At 39.5% G+C, this 19877-nt stretch overlaps 1 protein-coding gene across 1 annotated transcript in view; it reads right to left on the reverse strand.

Moving 5' to 3' along the window:
* Window positions 1–454: 454 nt before the first annotated feature.
* Window positions 455–19877, reverse strand: part of arhgef40 (Rho guanine nucleotide exchange factor (GEF) 40) — a 46402-nt gene continuing 26979 nt past the window's right edge. The window contains exons 15-27 of the mRNA XM_022682054.2: window positions 19395–19514; window positions 18640–18831; window positions 17831–18340; window positions 16580–16992; window positions 16237–16486; window positions 14732–14821; window positions 13297–13503; window positions 12960–13139; window positions 11561–11741; window positions 8327–8437; window positions 7843–7952; window positions 7182–7228; window positions 455–6222 (exon numbers count right to left, since the gene is read on the reverse strand). Coding sequence (XP_022537775.2) covers window positions 7202–7228; window positions 7843–7952; window positions 8327–8437; window positions 11561–11741; window positions 12960–13139; window positions 13297–13503; window positions 14732–14821; window positions 16237–16486; window positions 16580–16992; window positions 17831–18340; window positions 18640–18831; window positions 19395–19514 — 2391 coding nt within the window. The 3' untranslated portion in view covers window positions 455–6222; window positions 7182–7201. The remainder of the gene's footprint in view (window positions 6223–7181; window positions 7229–7842; window positions 7953–8326; window positions 8438–11560; window positions 11742–12959; window positions 13140–13296; window positions 13504–14731; window positions 14822–16236; window positions 16487–16579; window positions 16993–17830; window positions 18341–18639; window positions 18832–19394; window positions 19515–19877) is intronic.

A 19877-nucleotide genomic window follows, 5' to 3' on the forward strand; every position in this document is an offset into this window, starting at 1 on the left:
AACTGAAACACCTGGTTTTAGAGCACAGTAATTGATTGTGGTGACGGACAGTTCTGGTGGAAACAGGAGAGTTGAGGTGCACATTGAATTCTGTGTGATTTGATCAGTCGTGGTTTTATGTGTTTTTGGATACAATCCGGGTTAGCACCCAAACATCCCTTTCAGACAGCTTCCTCTTACAGCGTACACAGTTAATCCTGTTGGATGTGGTTGGTCCTTCTTGGTGGTTAATGCTGACATTACCCTGGATACCGTGGCTCTTGATGCATCACAAAGACCTGCTGTCTTGGTCACAGATGCTCAAGCAAGACGTGCACCAACAATTTGTCCTACACTTGCAATGTAATTTTTTTCCTGTAATACTAATACTAACTGGACCTGAAAGCAGCTCAGATGCTTTAAAACTAGGAAACATAATGTAAAATAAAATAAATAGGTGAACAAACACAGAGCGTTCTGGTTCATCTCCAGTTTTAATTCTCTCAGGAGCGACAAAATCAGACACAACAAGTACAAAAGTGAAACAAAGATCAACACAGCATGCAGTCGATCCATCATTAATGCAGATAAGAGGGTTTTACGACGCTAAATACATGTAAACAGTATCAAAAAGAGGCTGAGAAGCTTATGAGAGCGCTGTGTTTCTTTGGTAGAAGCTCCTATTTACAATGAAAACGGCGAGTCATGCCAAGGTATTTATAGTTGTGAAGAGCGAGCTGCTTCAAAAGCGCTGAATCGCACAGATTTCCCACTGTGGAAAGTATGTTTGGATTGAGTTTGGTGTGGGTTTAAAGCCTTAGCTACATTCCTAATGCAGCTCACACACACACACACACACACACACACACACACTCTCTCTCTCGCTCGCCCTCTCTATTTCTCTCTCTCACTAATACACACTTACACTCACACACTCTCTCTAATAAAGCAGGATAAAGTCCTAAGGAATGTCAGAGAAACTCTAAAAGCATTAGTTCTTGTTAGTTCTTGATAAGAATCAGCCTGGCCCGACCACACAGAGTCCCGGAGCGGCGGCTGGAGCGAGCCATGTTTTGGGTTAAATAAAAGGAGAAAGAGATGAGCAGAAAGTAAGATAAAGAAGATGAATGAGCAGAAGATAGACTGACTCTTCCCAAACTGGACGACCACCAGAACTTAACAAACTGTACACATCCAGAGAGCCTGCAGTCGTGATGTTGGGTGCAATTTTTGATGATTCCAGATCACCAGATCACCTCTTTACACAAATTAAAACACAAAATAAAACTAGAAAGGGAAAGTTGTGAATGAACTTAAACTTTAAGTAGGAAAATCAAGCTAAGTGCAAGCTAATCAGGTCAAGGTCCTACGATATTACAAATTTGTCGTGATCCCACCCTAAAAGCTGTGGGATGAGAAACGTTATGGCATCACAGCGGTTTACTAGGTTCTGATACACCAGCTTACAGACGCAGCCTTGTGCTAATCAACATCATCCTAGGAGTGATGAGGGGAAAGAGCGCCATCTACTGTACCCACCCAGAGAGACAGAGAGAGAGCAAGGCCAATTGTGCTCTCTCGGGGCTCCGGCCGCTGATGGCAAATCCATATCACCCAGCTCTATTTGAAATTACTCTTTTCTTGTAAAGCTATAAAATTAGCCTTTTAGAAATTCCAGCGCAGATTCTCTAGGACGAGTGGAGCGATGCGGAGCTCTGCGAGATTAAAGCAGCTGAAGGTCTGATGGAGGATAATAGAATATATACGAGGGTGGGGTTCAACAATTACATAACTCATAAAGCAAGAAAGCAGAAAGTCACAGCGTTCGCTCTCATGCAAACCATCCTCGGATTTGGCTGGCGGAGCCGCCATGACAATCAAAGCCAGCTGGATCCTCACGCAGCTCCGAGCCGGAGCAGAACCCTCTTCCCCTCGAACAGCAAGAGAGAACCCGGGCCAGAGAGAGAAAGAGAGAGAAAGAAAGAGAGAGAAAGAGAGAGAGTGGTGGGTATGAGAATTCATATGGCACTAACTAACAGCAGAGTAACAGTAGGATCTGTGTTGGAAAATATGCTCAAATCTGAACTTTTATGGCCCTATTTTAGCTTGTTTTAGGGTCATTTAGGGTGTGTCAGTGTTTTTTTGCTATTATAACAATGGGAAAAGTATAACTTGATTTAGGGTGTGTCAGTGTGTATTTGCTATCATAACAACGGGAAAAGTACACCTTGATTTAAGGTGTATCAGTGGGTTTTTGTTATCATTACAATGGGAAAAGTATATCTTGGTTTAGGGCATGTAAGTGTTTCTTTGCTATTGCAACAATGAGAAAAGTACACCTTGATTTAGGGTGTGTCATTGTTTTTTGCTATCATAACAATGGGAAAAGAATACCTTGATTTAGGGCATGTCAGTGTGTCTTTGCTATCGTAACAACGGGAAAAGTACACCTTGCACAGCTTAAAACACGCAAAAGGCATGTAGTAATTCACTTAATTAATCATGGGTGTGTTTTAGGAGTGTGGCGTGAAATAAACCAATCAGCGTGTCACTTTCACTTTAAGCATTCCCTTTAGGAGCCAGGTGAGCTCTGACTTTGGCACTGCTGAGCTCGTGCTTTAAGGATTGTTCCACTTATTAGGGGACAATTTCACCCCTTTCTCTTGTAGTTAGTTAAGGAAAAATAGGACTGGGCCTTAATCATATACACATACAGCGCTGGAAAAAAAAATAAGAGTCCACTTAAAATGATGAGATTCTTTGATTTTACCAAATTGAAAACCTCTGTAATATAATCAAGAGGAAGATGGATGATCTGAACTGCTTAAATTTTTGCACCAGGAGTAAAGCAGCATAAAGTTATCCAAAAGCAGTGTGTAAGACTGGTGGAGGAGAAGAACATGATGCCAAGATGCATGAAAACTGTGATTAAAAAACAGGGTTATTCCACCAAATATTGATTTCTGAACTCTTAAAACTTTATGAATATGAACTTGTTTTCTTTGCATTATTTGAGGTCTGAAAGCTGAATTTCTCATTTTCTGCAAATAAATGCTCTAAATGACTATTTTTATTTGTAATTTGGGAGAAATGTTGTCTGTAGTTTATAGAACAAAACATCAATGTTTATTTTACTCAAACATAAACCTATAAAAAGAAAAAAAATCAGAGAAACTGATTCAGAAACTGAAGTGCTCTCTTAATTTTTTCCAGCGCTGTATATTACTATATGTAATAAATACCTCTGTCCAGAGAACCAGGCCCTGGGGTTTATACAGTTTATAGTGTTTATTAAACGTGTGGATTAAGCCAGAGAACGAGAATGAGATCTGAACATGTACAGCATCACCATAAGAGAACAATAATTCATTGGCTTGAACACAAAAAAATGGATTTGGCCTTTAGCAGAGTGTTTGAAAAATGCCAGACTCATTGTCTTCAAGCTGTTTCTGCTCCCTAGCACCTCCTGTTGGACAAAACAAGACCTGAACATCTGTAAAAACTGAGAAAAACCCAATAAAAAAGCAAGAAAAACTGAGAAAAACAAAAAATTTGCATTTACACTCAGGGGAAAAAGTAAAAAACAAAACAATCAGCACCTTATAGATAGAAATAGCTAAAATTCAAAATTCTGACCTGCTTCAGCAGAGCATGCAGTGTTAGATGCCCTACACTGATATTATGTAGTATTATACTCGAGGAATAAACACACAAAACACAGTCATACAGTCGTACAGATGCCGTACGTTATATAATATATACAGATTAATACAGTGGTTTGAAAATGTATTTGCCCCCTATAGATGTTGTACGTTTTTTGCATTTTTGTCATACTAATATTTTTCCAAATAATAGTAAAATCTAAAAAGCACTTTTTAAATGATAATTTTATTTATTCTATCCAAACCAATCTGTGTGGAAAAGTGTTTGCCTTCTAAATCCAATAACAGCTGCAAATCAGGCTTTACTGATAACTGGAAGTGAGTCTTTCTCATCTCTGTGGAGGAATTTAGTTCCACTCTTCTTTACAGAATTATTTAAATTCAGACTCATTGAATGATTTTCCAGCATAACCTTTCTGTTTAAGATCGTCCACAGCATCTCAATCAATTAGACTTTAACTAGACCACTCCTCCAAAACCTTCATTTAGTTTTTATTTTTAAGTCGTTCCGAGGTGAAGAGCTTGTTTGTGTGCTGTGGGTCATTGTCCTGCTGCAGAACCCAAGTACGCCTGAGCTTGAGGTCACGGTCAACAGATGGCTGGATATTCTCTGGCTCTGATTTGTCTGGCAGTAATCAGGTCTGGTTGTGGTTAGTAGTGAAATTAAACTTAGATTTCTAAAAAGTTTGATTAATTACAGTTAATTTATAGGGCAAGCAAACACTTTTTTACAAAGGGCTAGATTGGATTGGTTTGAATAGTGTTTTTTCCCTTCGGTAAACAAAATAATCATTTAAAAAAGTACTTTTCATATTAATTCAGGTTTTATTTGTCTGATATTAAAGTCTGTTTAATAATCTGAAAAATGTAAGTATGGCAAAACTGCAAAAATAAAATAAATCTGTAAGGGGCCAATCATTTGGTTTACGTCACTGTATATAATACTGAGCTGGACTTTAGGAGGGCGGAGCTGGGAAATCCGTGGATCCACGCACTGTGTAAAATCAGTTCAAAGTTAGTCCAACTTAAAATGATGCATCTAAAATAATGACTGAATAAAGAATGTTAACTTAACTCAAACATTAACAGTTAGGTCCACACACAACATAAAAGACAAAATAACAAAAGAGAGTTCATTTCTTGACATAATATGTGATTGAATTTAGTGAGTTTAGTATCTGCTACTAAATTATAAAGCACTGATTGTTTATCCGCAGACTGCATACATTTATTATCATTTTTCCCCCCTAATTTTCTCCTATTTTAATTAAAACCAATTTTCCCACCTATTTAGCTGCTACTCAGCTGTATTTCCCTACAACACCATGAGGGTGAAGCGCAGCGACTCGGTTCTGATACAACAGCTCACAGACGCAGCCTTGTGCTGATCCACATCACCCTTTGGAGTGATGAAGGGAATGAGCGCCATCTACTACTGTACCCATCCAGAGAGAGAGAGAGAGCAAGGCCAATTGTGCTCTCTCAGGGCTCCGGCAGCTGATGGCAAGCTGCATGACTGGGATTCAAACCACTTGCTGTTCAAACTCTGTAAAAAAAAAAACAATCTGTATTTAGTTTCTGCATCATTTTAAGTTGGAATGACTCCAGATTCTGAAGTATGTTCGCTGTAGAAGTGTTAATAAGGATTATTTTTAATAATTGTAATATTGTAGCACACTTCAATAAGTAAGCTGGCCTGTCCACAGACTATCCAAACATAAAATAAACCCATAATTTCCCTGAATTTCCAAACATCACAGGTTTAAAACTCAAAAAGCACCATAATTTCGATTCTTCAGATCACAATAAAAGCGTAAAAATCTCCACACAATCGAAGAATCCAGGCTTTCCTCAAAAGATCATATTTGCTTATATTTGCTGTGACTTTTGATGGCGTGCGCTTTGAAGTGCTGGTGCGTGACTACTAATTCTGTGCAGAAATTTCCCCCAGGCCTCGCTGGCAAACTGCTATTTGGAAGATAATGAACTGGCATTGGCGTCATCTTTGATTTGGTACCAGCGCAGCCAGTGTGTGTGAATAACGTCCAAAAATAGGAATGGCGAGATAACAGCGAATCACGAGTGCAGCAAGATAGCATTAGCCTGTAATTATTAGGTGCTGTAATGATGAAAGTTCTTTGATTATGAGAGGAAAAGAGAAAAAGAATGAAAAAAATTCTGAAAAAGAAACTATTCAGGGCTGAAGCCACGCCCACTCTTATAACACTGATCACTGAAGTTATGGAATGAGCTTTTAGATCCTGTTAGATCTTTGAAGTTTTTTTTTTTTGGTTCACTTTTAAGCAGCTAATCCATCAGAGGAGCCAGTTGCAAACAAGCTCCAGTACCTGGAAACCAGTCTTTCCACCACAGAGGAACTGGGAGATGCTCTGCAGAGTGAGTGAAGGCGTGTCCTCCTCCAGACCGTGAGATACTGTACTGTAGTATAGAGTATAGGAGTACTGTAGGTATAGGAACTGCTGCTGAGTCTTCCAGTCTTTTTTTTTTTATTTTATTTTTACTTCAGCATGTTGTCCCAGAGTCCAGTTGTCCCGATATCCAGTGAATGTCCATTTTAATTCTGTTTAAATAGAGAAAAAAACAAAACAAATAATCAAAAACACAAATAGAACATTCTATAAACATATAATAACTTATTATTCATCATTTTAAATCCAGATCACATAAAAAACACCTTTGTTTAGCTCCATATTCCACATTTTAACGACCCCAAATTTCAGTTAAAAATCTTACTATTTAAAGCAATTATTAGCAGAAATTAAAACTACTTACAAACATCAGACATCAAATAATGCAAAAAAAAAAGTTTCATTTTCAAATGATGGAAAACTAAAATGATGGACAAACTAAACAAAAATGAGGCAAAATCCCACTGCAATACCGCATCTTTACTGCTATTCCATTTTCTCAAAACACTTTTCCACCTTAATGAACTTTAACTCCCATAATGCACTTCCCAGTCACATGTCTCAGCCAGCCGATTAGCTTCTAATTGGTAGATCAGCCTCACCTGAGTTTTAATTTCATTCAGCTGTTTTCCCGTGTATAATTACCAGCTTATTTCCCCTATTGTTTCAGCTGCATATCAAGCATTATTTCTTCGTTTGTCTTTTTCCGTGTATGACCTATTTTCTTCATTGAGTTGGTGTTTTGCTCTAGTTCTTGTCCCTTGCTTTTCCCTTTTCTCTAGCATTTTTCTCTTTTAGACTGTGTTTTTTGGCTCAGAGCTTTTGGTTGGGTTTGTCTCTGGGTTTTATCTTCGTCTGTAATGGATGTAGATATTTTTTTCTCCTTTGGTCAGGAGCCTCTTGGGAACCCCAGGGTTAAGAATCCCTGTTTTCTACTCTGCCTGGCCAAAAAAAAAAAAAAAAAGTCTCCACCTGGAAGTAAGTAAGTAAATGATGTGGGGTTGGTTGGTTGATGCTGCAGTTGGTCTGCAGGTCTAGGTTCAGCAACAGTATGTGCTGAAAGTGTAGTGGTATAAACACACTTAATAGATCTGTGAAAAAAGATACATACCTTTAATCTCGAGATGATTATCACACGGTGGTGGACGGCGATGAATTCTGATTATATGCAAAAAAATATATATAGAGAGAGAAATAAAACAAATAGCATATACAGCAAAAACCTGCAGAGGACATGGCTTTCTATTTATCTCCATGGAAACGTAGCACTTTTTGTACTATTTTGTATTACTGTATGTGTTTTGTCACCTAATGTAAAAAGTCAAATATACTGAGGTGCCGAAATTCATGGGACAGCACGTGAACTGATTGGGAATGCCCACACCTGTATAAGTTGTGAGGTGTTATCTTGTAAGTGAGGTAAAACACTGGTCAACTTGACCGGTGATGTCTGGCTATAATTGTCCATATATCACATAGACACACATACACATGGTCAGTTCAGAAATCTTTAAATTTCATTGGACATGGCAGTGTATAGATATTTATAACTTTTGGTAGGAAAGTACAGTTAAAAAGACCATTAAAATGTTGAAATGGTGAAACTGGCACTCATCAGGACCACCCCAGGAAAGGAAGAGCCAGCATACCTACCGAGTATAAATACGTGGTATATGCAACTTTGACAGTTCTGCTTCATCATTCTGCTTAATATATTGGGGTATATGAGGTCTGATTTTATGATTTTTAATGTGTATTTTTTTAGTTCTCACCTGAGTGTGGACACTTTGGGTTGAGTCCCTCTTTGGGTCTCGAGCAACAGCTGGAGAACCTCCTTCCTTCTGACTCCCCACTGAAGAGGAGTCTGAACAGCTACTCTGAACTGAAAGAGAGAGAGAGAGAGAGAGAGAGAGAGAGAGAGAGTATAAAAAAGACTTGCTCTAATTTTCAACACAAAAAAAAAAACATACGTCATTTCCATATGGAGGACCCTGATCCAAATTCCTAAATAACCACAAGACAAGATCAACAGAGACACCTAGTGGTCATCATGCACATTTCATCTTTGTAATATATCAACTCTATTGTCTCTTTTACAATCACTTCTGATATATAAGTGTAAAAATGTATAAATCTGTTTCTATTTCAATTCTCATATAATAAAAGCTGTATATTTGAGACCCAGTGTAATAATAATAATGTAATAATAATAATAATAAGCCAATATATGAACACATAGCCAGGTTTATATTTTACCTCTGTCATTAAGACTGAAACTGGAGTCCAGCTCAGCTGTCGGAGTTCCGGTTACATCCAGCAGCAGCTTACTGGACACTCCCATACACAGAGATTCCTTCAGACACAGTTCTGCAAACACACACAGAGCATACGATCACCTGACCAGTCCTGAGATATGATGGTGTCACGCCTGGTGTCAAGACTACACTACCCAATGGAAAAGATAACATTCTCAGTGAATATAAGAATGGATTTATTTAAAAAACACTGGAATAAATTGACAAAGTATATATTAGAAATAAGACCAGATGACCTGTTAGAAATATACATAGAAGGAAACAGTGGCACACCTGTATTTCCCACTGCTAAGATAGAAACATGCCAGAAATGTACCTGAACACACCTCACCTTCCAGACCACTACGCACCTCAGTGTAGATATACGTATTCCTAAACAACACTGTTTTAACAGAATGGGTGCAAGGCGTGAAAATAGACTGTTGACGGGGTGTAAGATAGCAAAGAGCATCACAACTCAGGGTGTACGATAGAGCCAATAATATCTTGTCTTTGTAGTTTATTCAACTGAATATAGGTTTTTCACTTGAACTGGGGTTGTATGTTTATATTGGTTTTTATATAGGTTTTTGCCTTTTTACCACATAAATATGTGCATCACTGCATGAACTATAGTGGCTGTATCCATCAAACAGTTAAAAAAAAAGCGATCCCTGGCACAGGACTGAGTAGTTTCCCTCTTAAACACAGTGATCTGCCAGATAATTCCGGGTGTCTCTCACACGGATACAGTCTGCTGCTCGTTTGGACGGCTGGGCAGCAGCGTGGGCGGCGGGAGACGAGGAGCAGGGGCAGCTCACTGTTTTGGGAACTGATTTGGCTCAGAGTGAAAAACCACAAGGCTCAGTCTGAGCAAATAAACAAGCAACTCAAAGATCACAAATCTAAGATGAAATATATCTAATATACAGCTCTGAAAAAGTAAGGGAGTTTCTTTGATTTTACTAAATTAAAAACCTCTGGAATATAATCAAGAGGAAGATGGATGCATTTATGCAGCATAAAGTTATCCAAAAGCAGTGTGTAAGACTGGTGGAGGAGAACATTACTCAAACATAAACCTATAAATAACAAAATCAGAGAAACTGAAGTGCTCTCTTCACTTTTCCAGAGCTGTATTTGATTGTATATGATTATACATATAAATATATATTCATATTTTATATTTAAAAATAAACATACAGTTTCTATGTACATCATATGGACCAATGTGATGAAACACCTGATTATTATTTTTTTCTTCTGAAATCAAGGCACCCTATTTGTCTTTGTCATTGTCTTTGTTTTTTTTAACTCAGTTTTTAAGATTTTTATTTTTCTTAAATGCTGCAGCAGTGCCCTCCTGTGGGCGTGTCCTGCCACTTCTTTAGAAAGGTCTTTAAACGGCTTTAAAGTCACTGCAATATGGACCAGTCCAAATATTTATGCGGCACTTTTCCTTATTGTTAATTTTTCTTTATTGTTAATATTTATTGCATTGAAACAACCTTGATCTCCAACATTGGAACTATTATCTAATTCAGTTTTGTAGTTTTATATGTACTGTTTTTATTAAACTTTAATTACATTAAATATGTGCATCTTCACATATGTACAAGAGCTTCAACCATTCAAAACCTTTAAATGAACGTTGGTTCAATGTCAGAATTTCAATATTTCAAGAAAACAAAGGTAGTTTCTTTTCCATCATTAACCTTAAACGATGTAATGCAACCACAAAATTCTTTTAATTTACAGTGAGCTTAGATTTTCAATATTTTGTCTAAGGGTGAGTTTTCAGTGAAGTTTCTCCAGCACTAAGGCTTGGTGCAGCAGCATTAGCATTAGAAACTTCACTGAAAACTCACCCTTATAATGCTGTACTTCAGCAGAGTGGCTTTACTGCACCTTAAAACTTGACCTGTAGAATTCTTAAATAAGATGCACTGTTGATTTTTGGGAAAATTAAAGGATTTTAAGTGAAACTTATAGTTCGAAAAATATGGTCAGATCCATCATTTTTATATCATAATTTTCATCAGCAGTTACAGTCTCCAATAAAACAGCTACACCTCTATTAATTAAATTAACTTCTCCTGCTCTTCTAGTTCTTAATCACACATATGTAACTGGGTCAGATAACGGCAAAACATCATTATTTAAGTTCTTGTTAATTAAAATGATCTGTTTTTAGTTAATTAACCAAGAATCTATGTGAAAAATGAGATAACTGACCTAATTTTAGACCCAAATACAGTTTAAAAGTCTGTAAATTCATAAACTGACTGTGAAATGTTTTTACCCAAAGGACAGCCTGGAAATGTCTACACTTGTATAAGTTTTGAGGTGTTATATTGTGGGTTAAAGCCTGATTGTGGGTGCAGATGGATTGGATGTTGCATTTCTGAATTTGGCCTTTCTTTTCCCTAACTTACGATATCTGCAAAAATTTCCAAACCATTACACTACCACCACCATGCTTCACAGCTGATGTGAGGAGCAGATTGTGAATTTTCACCACATTTCATAAATAAATAAATATGAATGAAGGAGCATTTAGCAATTCGCACACAGCATACTCTTAACCGGAAACTACTGTCCACCTGGAGGACTTAACTGGGCACTGAGGAATAAATGTATACATGCCGTATTTTTTTCCCCACTAACCCCGGCTAGCACTGCTGGAGCAGAATTAGCATTAGCCGCTAGCCGCGCTAAGCGCTAGCTCTTTCACCATTCAGAGGTGAGTATTATTGGCCTGTAGCCTGCTGCTAACCCCAGCCAACACTGCTGGAGCAGCATTAGCATTAGCCACTAACTGTGCTAAGCGCTAGCTCTTTCGCTGTTCAGAGGGGAGTATATCAGACTGTAGCCTGCGCATTCACCGTGTTAAAACAAGCAACAAGGGACGAACCACTAGCTATTTTTGCCCTGGCTTTCCAGAACACTCAGGGTTCCTCAGTATAGGGCTGTTGGGCGGTGAGCCGCTGCCGCTAATGCTAATGCTAATGCTTCAGCTTTAGTGCTGGAGAAATTTGAGAATCTTAGCTTACAGTAAATAAACGGAAGCGCTTTACTCTCCCAAATAAACAGTTTTTAAAAGGGAAATCTCGTTTTTTTGTGTTTTTTTTATTACAGTTTTGTTTACTTAGCTTAGCTAAGCGTGCCTTATGTATGAAAATGTGTTAGAGCTTGCCTGTGTTATGGATGGCGTGAGTCCACAGGAGCTGGGCGATGTCGTGGGTCCAGACCTCTCTCTCCTCAGGGCTGGACGTCTGCAGGGTGAGACAGTCCTTGGTTCTGGAGTTCTGTCTCACCCAGACCTCGAACCTCAGACCCTCCTCTCCAACACTCTGAGTCAGACCCATCTCTCCCGTCTGCAGCACATAAAACTCTTAACTGAGCTTCAGCTTTATTATACTGTATGTTTAATTATCATTAATATACTCTACAGCTTAGTACAAAAAAACACTACAGAGATCATTTTAAAACTGTTGTTATTAATTATAATAAGTAGTGATGAAATATGCTGCAACACGATGGTGTCTTGATTAAGTAACATTTTCCATTTCAAAAAAATATTATGAAGCCAAGTTAAAAGTGATAATGAGAAAAGAATATTCTATTTTTCCCTCTTTTAGTAATTAAATATTAATGTGATCATCATATATTAGTTACACTTCATTTTGTCTTTCATTTTAATGTTTGTAACTTTTTAAAAACTTTTTGGCTGATCGAGTTTTGTTGATTTTGTTGAAGGTGATTAAATATGCTATTACTTTTTTTAATTCCCTGTTTACTGGAAATGCTCAGCTACATTGTTATGAGGGTCACCTTCAATGTACTGCTCTGAGTGAAAATAAAGGTTGACTGATTGATGTATTTATTAATGGATTGACTGATTGATTAATTGATTGATATATTGCTTGTTTAATTGAGTGACTGACTGACTGACTGATTAATTGATGATGGATTGACTGATTAATTGATGATTGATTGACTGATTAATTGATGATTGATTGACTGATTAATTGACTGACTGACTGACTGATTGATTGATTGATTGATTGATTGACTGGCTGACAGACTAATTGATTGGCTGATCAACTGACTGATTGTATAATTTGATAGATTATCTGACTAATTTATATATTTATTGATTGGTTGATTGAGTGATTGACTGATAGATTGATTGACTGACTGACTGACTGACTTATTAATTGATTGATTGATTGACTGACTGATTGACATAATTGATTGACTGACATAATTGATTGACTGATTGGCTGACTGGTTGACTGACTGATTGATTGATTGACTGACTGATTAACAGACTGATTACTGGCACATAAACTGACTGACTGACTGATTGATTGATTGGTTGATTGATTGACTGACTGATTGATTGATTGATTGATTGACTGACTTATTAATTGATTGATTGACCGATTGACTGACTGACTGACAGATTGACTGATTGATTGAATGACTGACTTATTAATTCATTGACTGATTAACTGACTGATTAACTGACTAACTGAATGACTGACTGATTGATTGATTGATTGGTCTGTGTGAGGTGTGTTAATCTGTACCTTTAGGCAGTGTTTGAAGCTGTAGACGCTGCGTCCGGGGCTGGGGGTCTTGTGTTTGGTGAAGATGATGTAATGCTGGTAAAGGAACACACTCCTCATTCCTGTCTTCTTCCTCCTCCCCCCCGCACACACACACAGCTCACCCTGCCGTACCAGCTCACCACGTTCTGCTACGGGGACCTGACACACACACACACACACACACACACAGACTTATATAAATACACAGGTACTGAGCCTTATGATTATCTATATATTCACATAAAATCAGACAGTCATATGTCTCTAATCACTGTACACTGTATTCTCTCTCTCTCTCTCTCTCTCTCTCTCTCACCGGACAGCCCGTGATCAGGTCGCTCGCCCGCAGGTCCTCTCCGTGCCGCTGGGCGTGTCTCAGAATGGAGAGGGCGGAGTCAGGGGCGGGGTTTAGACCTCCCAGTTCCTCCAGGATCTCGCAGTAGTGCTGCAGCCTCTGAGTCGGAGCCAACAGACACTGAGGAAACGAGACGGAGGAGAGAGAGGGAGAACCGGACAGCTTCACCTGGAGAGAGAGAGAGAGAGAGAAATGAATGAGAGGCAGAAAGATACAGAGCACAATATGAGACATATGAGAGAAAGAGATCATGAATAATGAGAGAAAAAGAGAGAGAGTGAATAATAAGAGAGAGTGAGAGACAGAGATAAGAAATAATAGGAGAAATAGAGAGAAAGAGAGAGAGACTTCTAAAGATTCCACTCTAAAATGGTTTATAAAGTGGTTTATACTATTGCATTAAACTTTAATAAATACATTTAGTGAAAAAAGTAAAAAAAAAAAAGATTAATATTCATTATTAATAAGAATTACAACTATTATTTAATATTTACTAGTGATGCATTATTTTCATTTTTTTCCACTATTAAATAAATTAAATAGTAGTCAGTGCTTTACAAAATCCTATCATTTGAAGACACAAAATTACAAAATTAAAGTCGCTGTTTAGAATGAATTATTCTGACTCTTTACTCATTTGGCTGAACCAAAATGTTCTGTAAAATATTATCTGTTTTTAAATATTTGTTGCATCCTTACTTTCTGCCTAATATGTCCACCGCCCCACAGGAGCTACTGCAATAAAGATAAAGATACTTCCTGTTTTTTTTTTTTATGTTGGTACTAATGTTATGGCTAATTGGTGAACATCTCAATATATAACATATAACACATAAATAACACACAGCAAGCTTGGTCAGACCAAATTGACACTTATAATGTTTGCTGGATATTTGTGCAGATATAATAAAAAAAATTACACATAAAATCAACGGTATAACATGTAATAATATATGTATAACCATATTTACTGCATTTCTCAGTTAATGTCATTGAGTTACTGGTGATGTTAGGAGTTCACAATCCATCAGAAGTGAATTTTTGTGTACAATTATATTGTGAAATTGCAATAAACTGAAATTTTAAACCTAATCTCACCATCAAATCTGATTTAACAGACTCATATCATCCTGAAGTCTTTGCACTAGATAAAAGGAAACTCACTGCACTCTGTTTCACTATGTGGGCCGAAGATGCATTAACCACCTAGTGGGAACCAGCGGTACTGTCACAGATTCACAGCAGCAGCAGCGTCCAATCACAGCCAAGAATCCCCAGCGACCGTCCACTTCATTACACCCATTACCGGCCCCTCGCCGGCAGTTTAACTGCTGTTATAATTACCCTGCTGTCTGTTACTCAGAGACTCAGAGATAAGATCAGTTAAAGAGCTCACCTTGAAGAAGTCAACAGCCTGGCTGACGAGTAAAGAGTCCGGATCAGGCTTCATGCGGATGTAGTGCGAGTACTGCACGAACTGATCCCTCTGAATAAACAGCAAACATCAGTAAAAAATTACAGAAATAAACACATAATTTACAATCTTTAACATCTCATTTACTACTGTAACACTGTTAACCCCTAATTTCTTTCTGTGCAAACAGTTTATGTAAAGATTACTTAAAAAACATTTTTTTTTGCATTACTTAAACCAGGGGTGTCCACAATTTGTGTTGGGGGCCAGAAGGAGAAATATATTTAAAGTTACGGGCCAAAGACTCTATATATAGCACATAAATAATACATTTTGCTGATTATTTTAATTTACACACCATTTTACTTGAGTTACTATCTTTATCTTTGACAGTGTTGTGTAAACTAAGATTTTTCAAATCGATGTTTCATTTCATGATGTCTCTTAATATTAAACTCCCTAATTACACCTACTTTTAGACTCTTTTGCCCTTTTTCTGTGCTACAACTGAACACTCTCGCCACTCTTTGGCCCGTTTCTGACACCTAGCATTCAAACTTTGAATCTCACATTATAAAAACCTGCTTAAACAGCGGGCCAACTTTCATTCTAATTCTAAAATACCTCGCGGGCCACTCCAAAAAAAGTAACAGGCCGCAAATGACCCGCGGGCTGAAGTTTGAAAACCCCTGACTTAAACACTTTCAGTATGTTATTTTCCTTTGTTAGAATCACTGAGAATATTAGCATTTTAAGTTGAACAAACTTTAAATATGACTTTTTATTTCAGACCCCACCCCAGCACATTCTCATTGGTCAGTAATAAGGAGTAATGGTGGCGCTCGGAGCTGAAGATAGCATTATGGGATGTAAACAGTGGTTTTTAATAAGCTTCTTGTGCACTTTTTAAGTTATTAATGCCTCGTTTTAAAAGTCAGGGCTCTCCAGATTCTAGCAAGGAGGTGTGGAGCTACTTTGAGCTGGATAACAGTGGAAAAAGCGATTTATCATGACAAAATATGTCCCGAAACGACCGCTGTACAAAGTGTTGAGCAAAAAGCAAAAATTACTGGATCTCAGAAAGCTGTAGGAGAGCGGAGGTGAGCTATTCAACAAAGATTAGTACTCTTTATCATGATTTACTACAACAAAAGTTACTACACAACTATTGGGTAAAAGTTTTAAGGCGCTTGTTCAGCCTTTGCTGTAAAGCAACACACTGCCCACTTGCTGAAATGATGATCTGGGGAGTATCGCATACTTGATTGATACTGATTGGCTACTGACTGGCTACCGATTGGTGATTGGCTGTCAACTGACTCAACTATAGAGTAGTGATTTTCCGCCATTCAGACTACTAATTGTCTAAATAGGCTGGAACTACCAATTCAGGCTACTGAAAGACTGAATGAGATTTTAGCTGCCAAATGCCGATTGGCTAGAACGCTGAGTACTGTACTACTGACAACTACCCAAAATCTACTCACGCATTTACTGAAGCAGTCAGTTTGCTGCAGTGTCTGGGAAAGAGCACCCTCCATGGCGGGGAGGAGTAATTGCGAGTGGAAGGCTGCAAGGCTGCGCCAATTGGAGAAGAGCTGGTCAGCCTTCCCTCTCAGAGGGGGCGGGGCATCCGCGCTGTCCAGCAGGGGGAGGTAATTCTCTTCTACAGCCTTCAGTAGAGACACGTACTGCCTCTCAGAGCTCACCAGCCGGCACCACTGCAGGTACAGCTTACTGCAAGAGAGCAAAACACATATAAACTATCAAAATAATGTATCAACAGACAGTCTCTTATTTAAAAAATGGTCAGTCTGAACACAGACGCACCTCTGAGCCGTGGTTCCAGGCCTCTCTCCACCCATCTCTCTCTCCGTCCGGCCGAGCAGGACGTGCTGCCGGGTCAGTCCGGTATGATCAGCGATCTCCCTACTGCTGACCTCCACTCCCCGAATCAGCACCCCTCCACCAACACCACCTCCAACACCTCCTCCTGCACCTCCTCCTCCTCCGGTGTCCCTCCACCCCGGCACGGCGGCTGAGATCCCCGCGGTGAGGATGGGGTCAGCTACAGCCTTCCTGCCCAGCCAGGACAGGGGCGAGGCCCGGCTCCCGGCGCTCAGCGGCGCCTCCGCGGGGCGGGTCACGGTGGCGGTCGCTCGCCGCGGTGCCAGCAGGGCCTGTAGGTCGAAGCTCGGGTGGCGTTTCCGCGGAGGTTTGGGGGGCAGAGGAGCTTCTGTGGGCTGAAGAAGAGAGGAGAGAGAAAGCTTGTTTATGGATCAAACAGAACAAAATAAAACTTCAATACTTTAATACTATATATTACATTAAACTTATATAAATATAGCACTTAATACCGCAGTAATAATCTAATGATATAAATCAACTATAGACAAAAATGTAATAAATACTTCAATACATACATACTAAACACCACAAATGATTAATCTGGTCTTAAATTTCAATAATTCACCAATCATCTTGTATTAAATGTTGTGCATTGTATTGTATAATGTTGGCAGTATATGTAGTATCATGTAAGTTGATTTCCAGCCTGTTGCACCAAACACCAAAAATTACCACCAATATTGTACAAATAGAATTGGTACTATTGAATTGTTGAAAACGCACCAGTTCTTTTTCTTCTTTTATTGTTTAATAAGTGGTCCAGCGGGCTAAAGCGCTAAAGCCACTATGATCTGGAGATCTGGAGATAAGCTGCCGGAGCCCTGAGAAAGCACAATTGACCTTGCTCTCTCTGGGTGGGTACAGTAGATGGCGCTCTTTCCCCTCATCACTTCTAGGGTGATGCGGATCAGCACAAGGCTGCGTCTGTGAGCTGATGTATCAGAACCGAGTCACGCGTTGTGATGCTACTCGATAATGCTGCATCAGTAGCAGTTCAAAAAGAGGCGGAGTCTGACTTTACATGTATTGGAGGAGGCATGTGCTAGTCTTCACCCTCCTTGTGTTGGGGAATCACTAGTGATGGGGGATATACATCTGGGAACCATCTAAAAGATTTTCACAGTTCAAGCCACATAAGTCTTTAGAGATGAAAATATAATTCTATAAACTCACGCTCTTCTTGTTTGGGTTGAGAAGGTTCTGCAGGAACTTCCCGCCTCCCGCCGTCCCCCCGGACCCCTCCTTCTTCTTCTCCTCTCCGATCTTCAGCGTGGAGCAGTTCTGAGGGCGGAAAACCGAGGCCAGAGACCCCCAGGACTGCAGCCCACCCTCCCCACCGCTCCACTCCGCCTCCACCTCCCCCTCCAGCTCCCACATGCTGGTGGTACCAGGCCCAGGGGTCCGCGGGGTCCGGAGCGGGCCTGATTCGGGCTCCTGGCCCTGGGCGGCTGTGGGTGAACCGCGCTCGGCCTGCAGAACCCGGGTCTTAAAGTGGGCCAGCGTCCGTTGGTACCGGTCCAGAGTCTGCGCCCAGAGCTCCAGCAGAGCCCCGCCCCCCAGCTCAAGAGCCAGGGCCCGGGCGTCCTGGAACCGGGACGGCGGGATGGGGGGGAGCGAGGAGAGCGGGGAGGAGGGGGAAGAGAGGGGGGAGGAGGAGGAGACCACATCGCACCACTGGGACGCCTGCAGAGGGAGGAGACAGTGAATGTCCTGTGCAGACCAATCAGCTTGAAGAAATTTGCATAATGTCAGTCAATCAATGAATCAATGAATTAATGAATACTGTTTTTATTTGAAATCTGTATAGAGCTGCATGTTTTAAAAACATTGATTTACGGTATAAGGAACACTCCTGAATTCTATGAAGTCTTATTATCTTACTATAACAGGTAATACCAGGTAATAACAGGTAATAACAGGTGAGAGATGTCCTCTGAGCAGTTTGTTGCTCAGAAGTGTGTGAGTGAGCAGGTGCGTATTACCTCAGTTAGAGTGGACAGCAGTCTCTGTGTGTTGTCCAGTTGTGTCCAGCAGTCGGACAGACAGTGAGACATGTCTCTGACCTTCTCTCTGATTGGTGGGAGTCGTTTAAGGACCGCCCCCAGCCCTGGCCAATCAAGTTCAGACCAACTCTCAACCTCTCCCAGTACCACTAGAGTCTCACTGTGAAGCTCCTACACACACACACACACACACACACACACACACATATATATATATAAATATATATACACACACACACACATACATACATATGTACAAGTAGAAACAAAGCACAAAATACAGTCATTTCTATCCTTTAAAAAAATATTTAAAATATTTATTTAATATTTTATTTGACTGCAACTCAGATGTTGCATTTTTAAATATAATATGTAAATAATCATTACCTGATTATAATTCCTATAAATCTGATTATGAATCATTAAAATACAGACCAGTATGTACAGTAAGTACAGCAGCTGGTTTTACCATAAAACCAACAACTTCTCTCCTGTATGATCTCACATGAGTCTCTTCAGACTTTACAACTACTGACAGAATCCCCCCAGGGAGGGTTCTGTATTCAACTGGCATTCCCCCCTGAGGGTTCTGTACAGACCTGGCAACCTATGACAATTGAGCGCTGCCTCGGTGTGTCCAGGATTCAGTATAATCAGTGAAGGCAGGGATGTGTGGGTGAAAGTTCACCACCTTTCATGCATCACTGTAGTAGTTGACGAAAGCTCACACTCACCATGGCCGACTCTCGGAAGCTTCTGAACTTCTGCTGTTTGAGTGACAGGCGGCTGAGAGAAAGGGGCGGATCCTTATAGTCCTCCAGCTGCTCCTGCACTCGCTCTATCTCCACCTCACACTGAGCGAGAGAAAAGAAAGAGAGAAAAGAGAGAGAGATTTGTATTGTGATTAATATGTGGTATATTACAGCACGTTCAACAGGTTGATATAGACAGTAATAACCTATAAGAAATGTAAATATTCTATATGTAAAATATATTTATGAATACACTCATCATCATCAAAAAAAAAAAAGACCCGAATTCGGGGATTGGAGCATCCCTAATAATATTTACTCAGGAAATTATTTGTTGTTTTAAATGTATTAATTAGATTGTATATGTTACTTTTTTACACTCTAATTAGGTAAATGTTAAAAGCTCCTGTATGTGGTAGATTTATGTGTTTTGACTGGTGTTTATTCTCACAACACAGCAGAAAA

The sequence above is a fragment of the Astyanax mexicanus genome, chromosome 25 (assembly GCF_023375975.1).
Source record: "Astyanax mexicanus isolate ESR-SI-001 chromosome 25, AstMex3_surface, whole genome shotgun sequence".
Taxonomy (NCBI): domain Eukaryota; kingdom Metazoa; phylum Chordata; class Actinopteri; order Characiformes; family Acestrorhamphidae; genus Astyanax; species Astyanax mexicanus.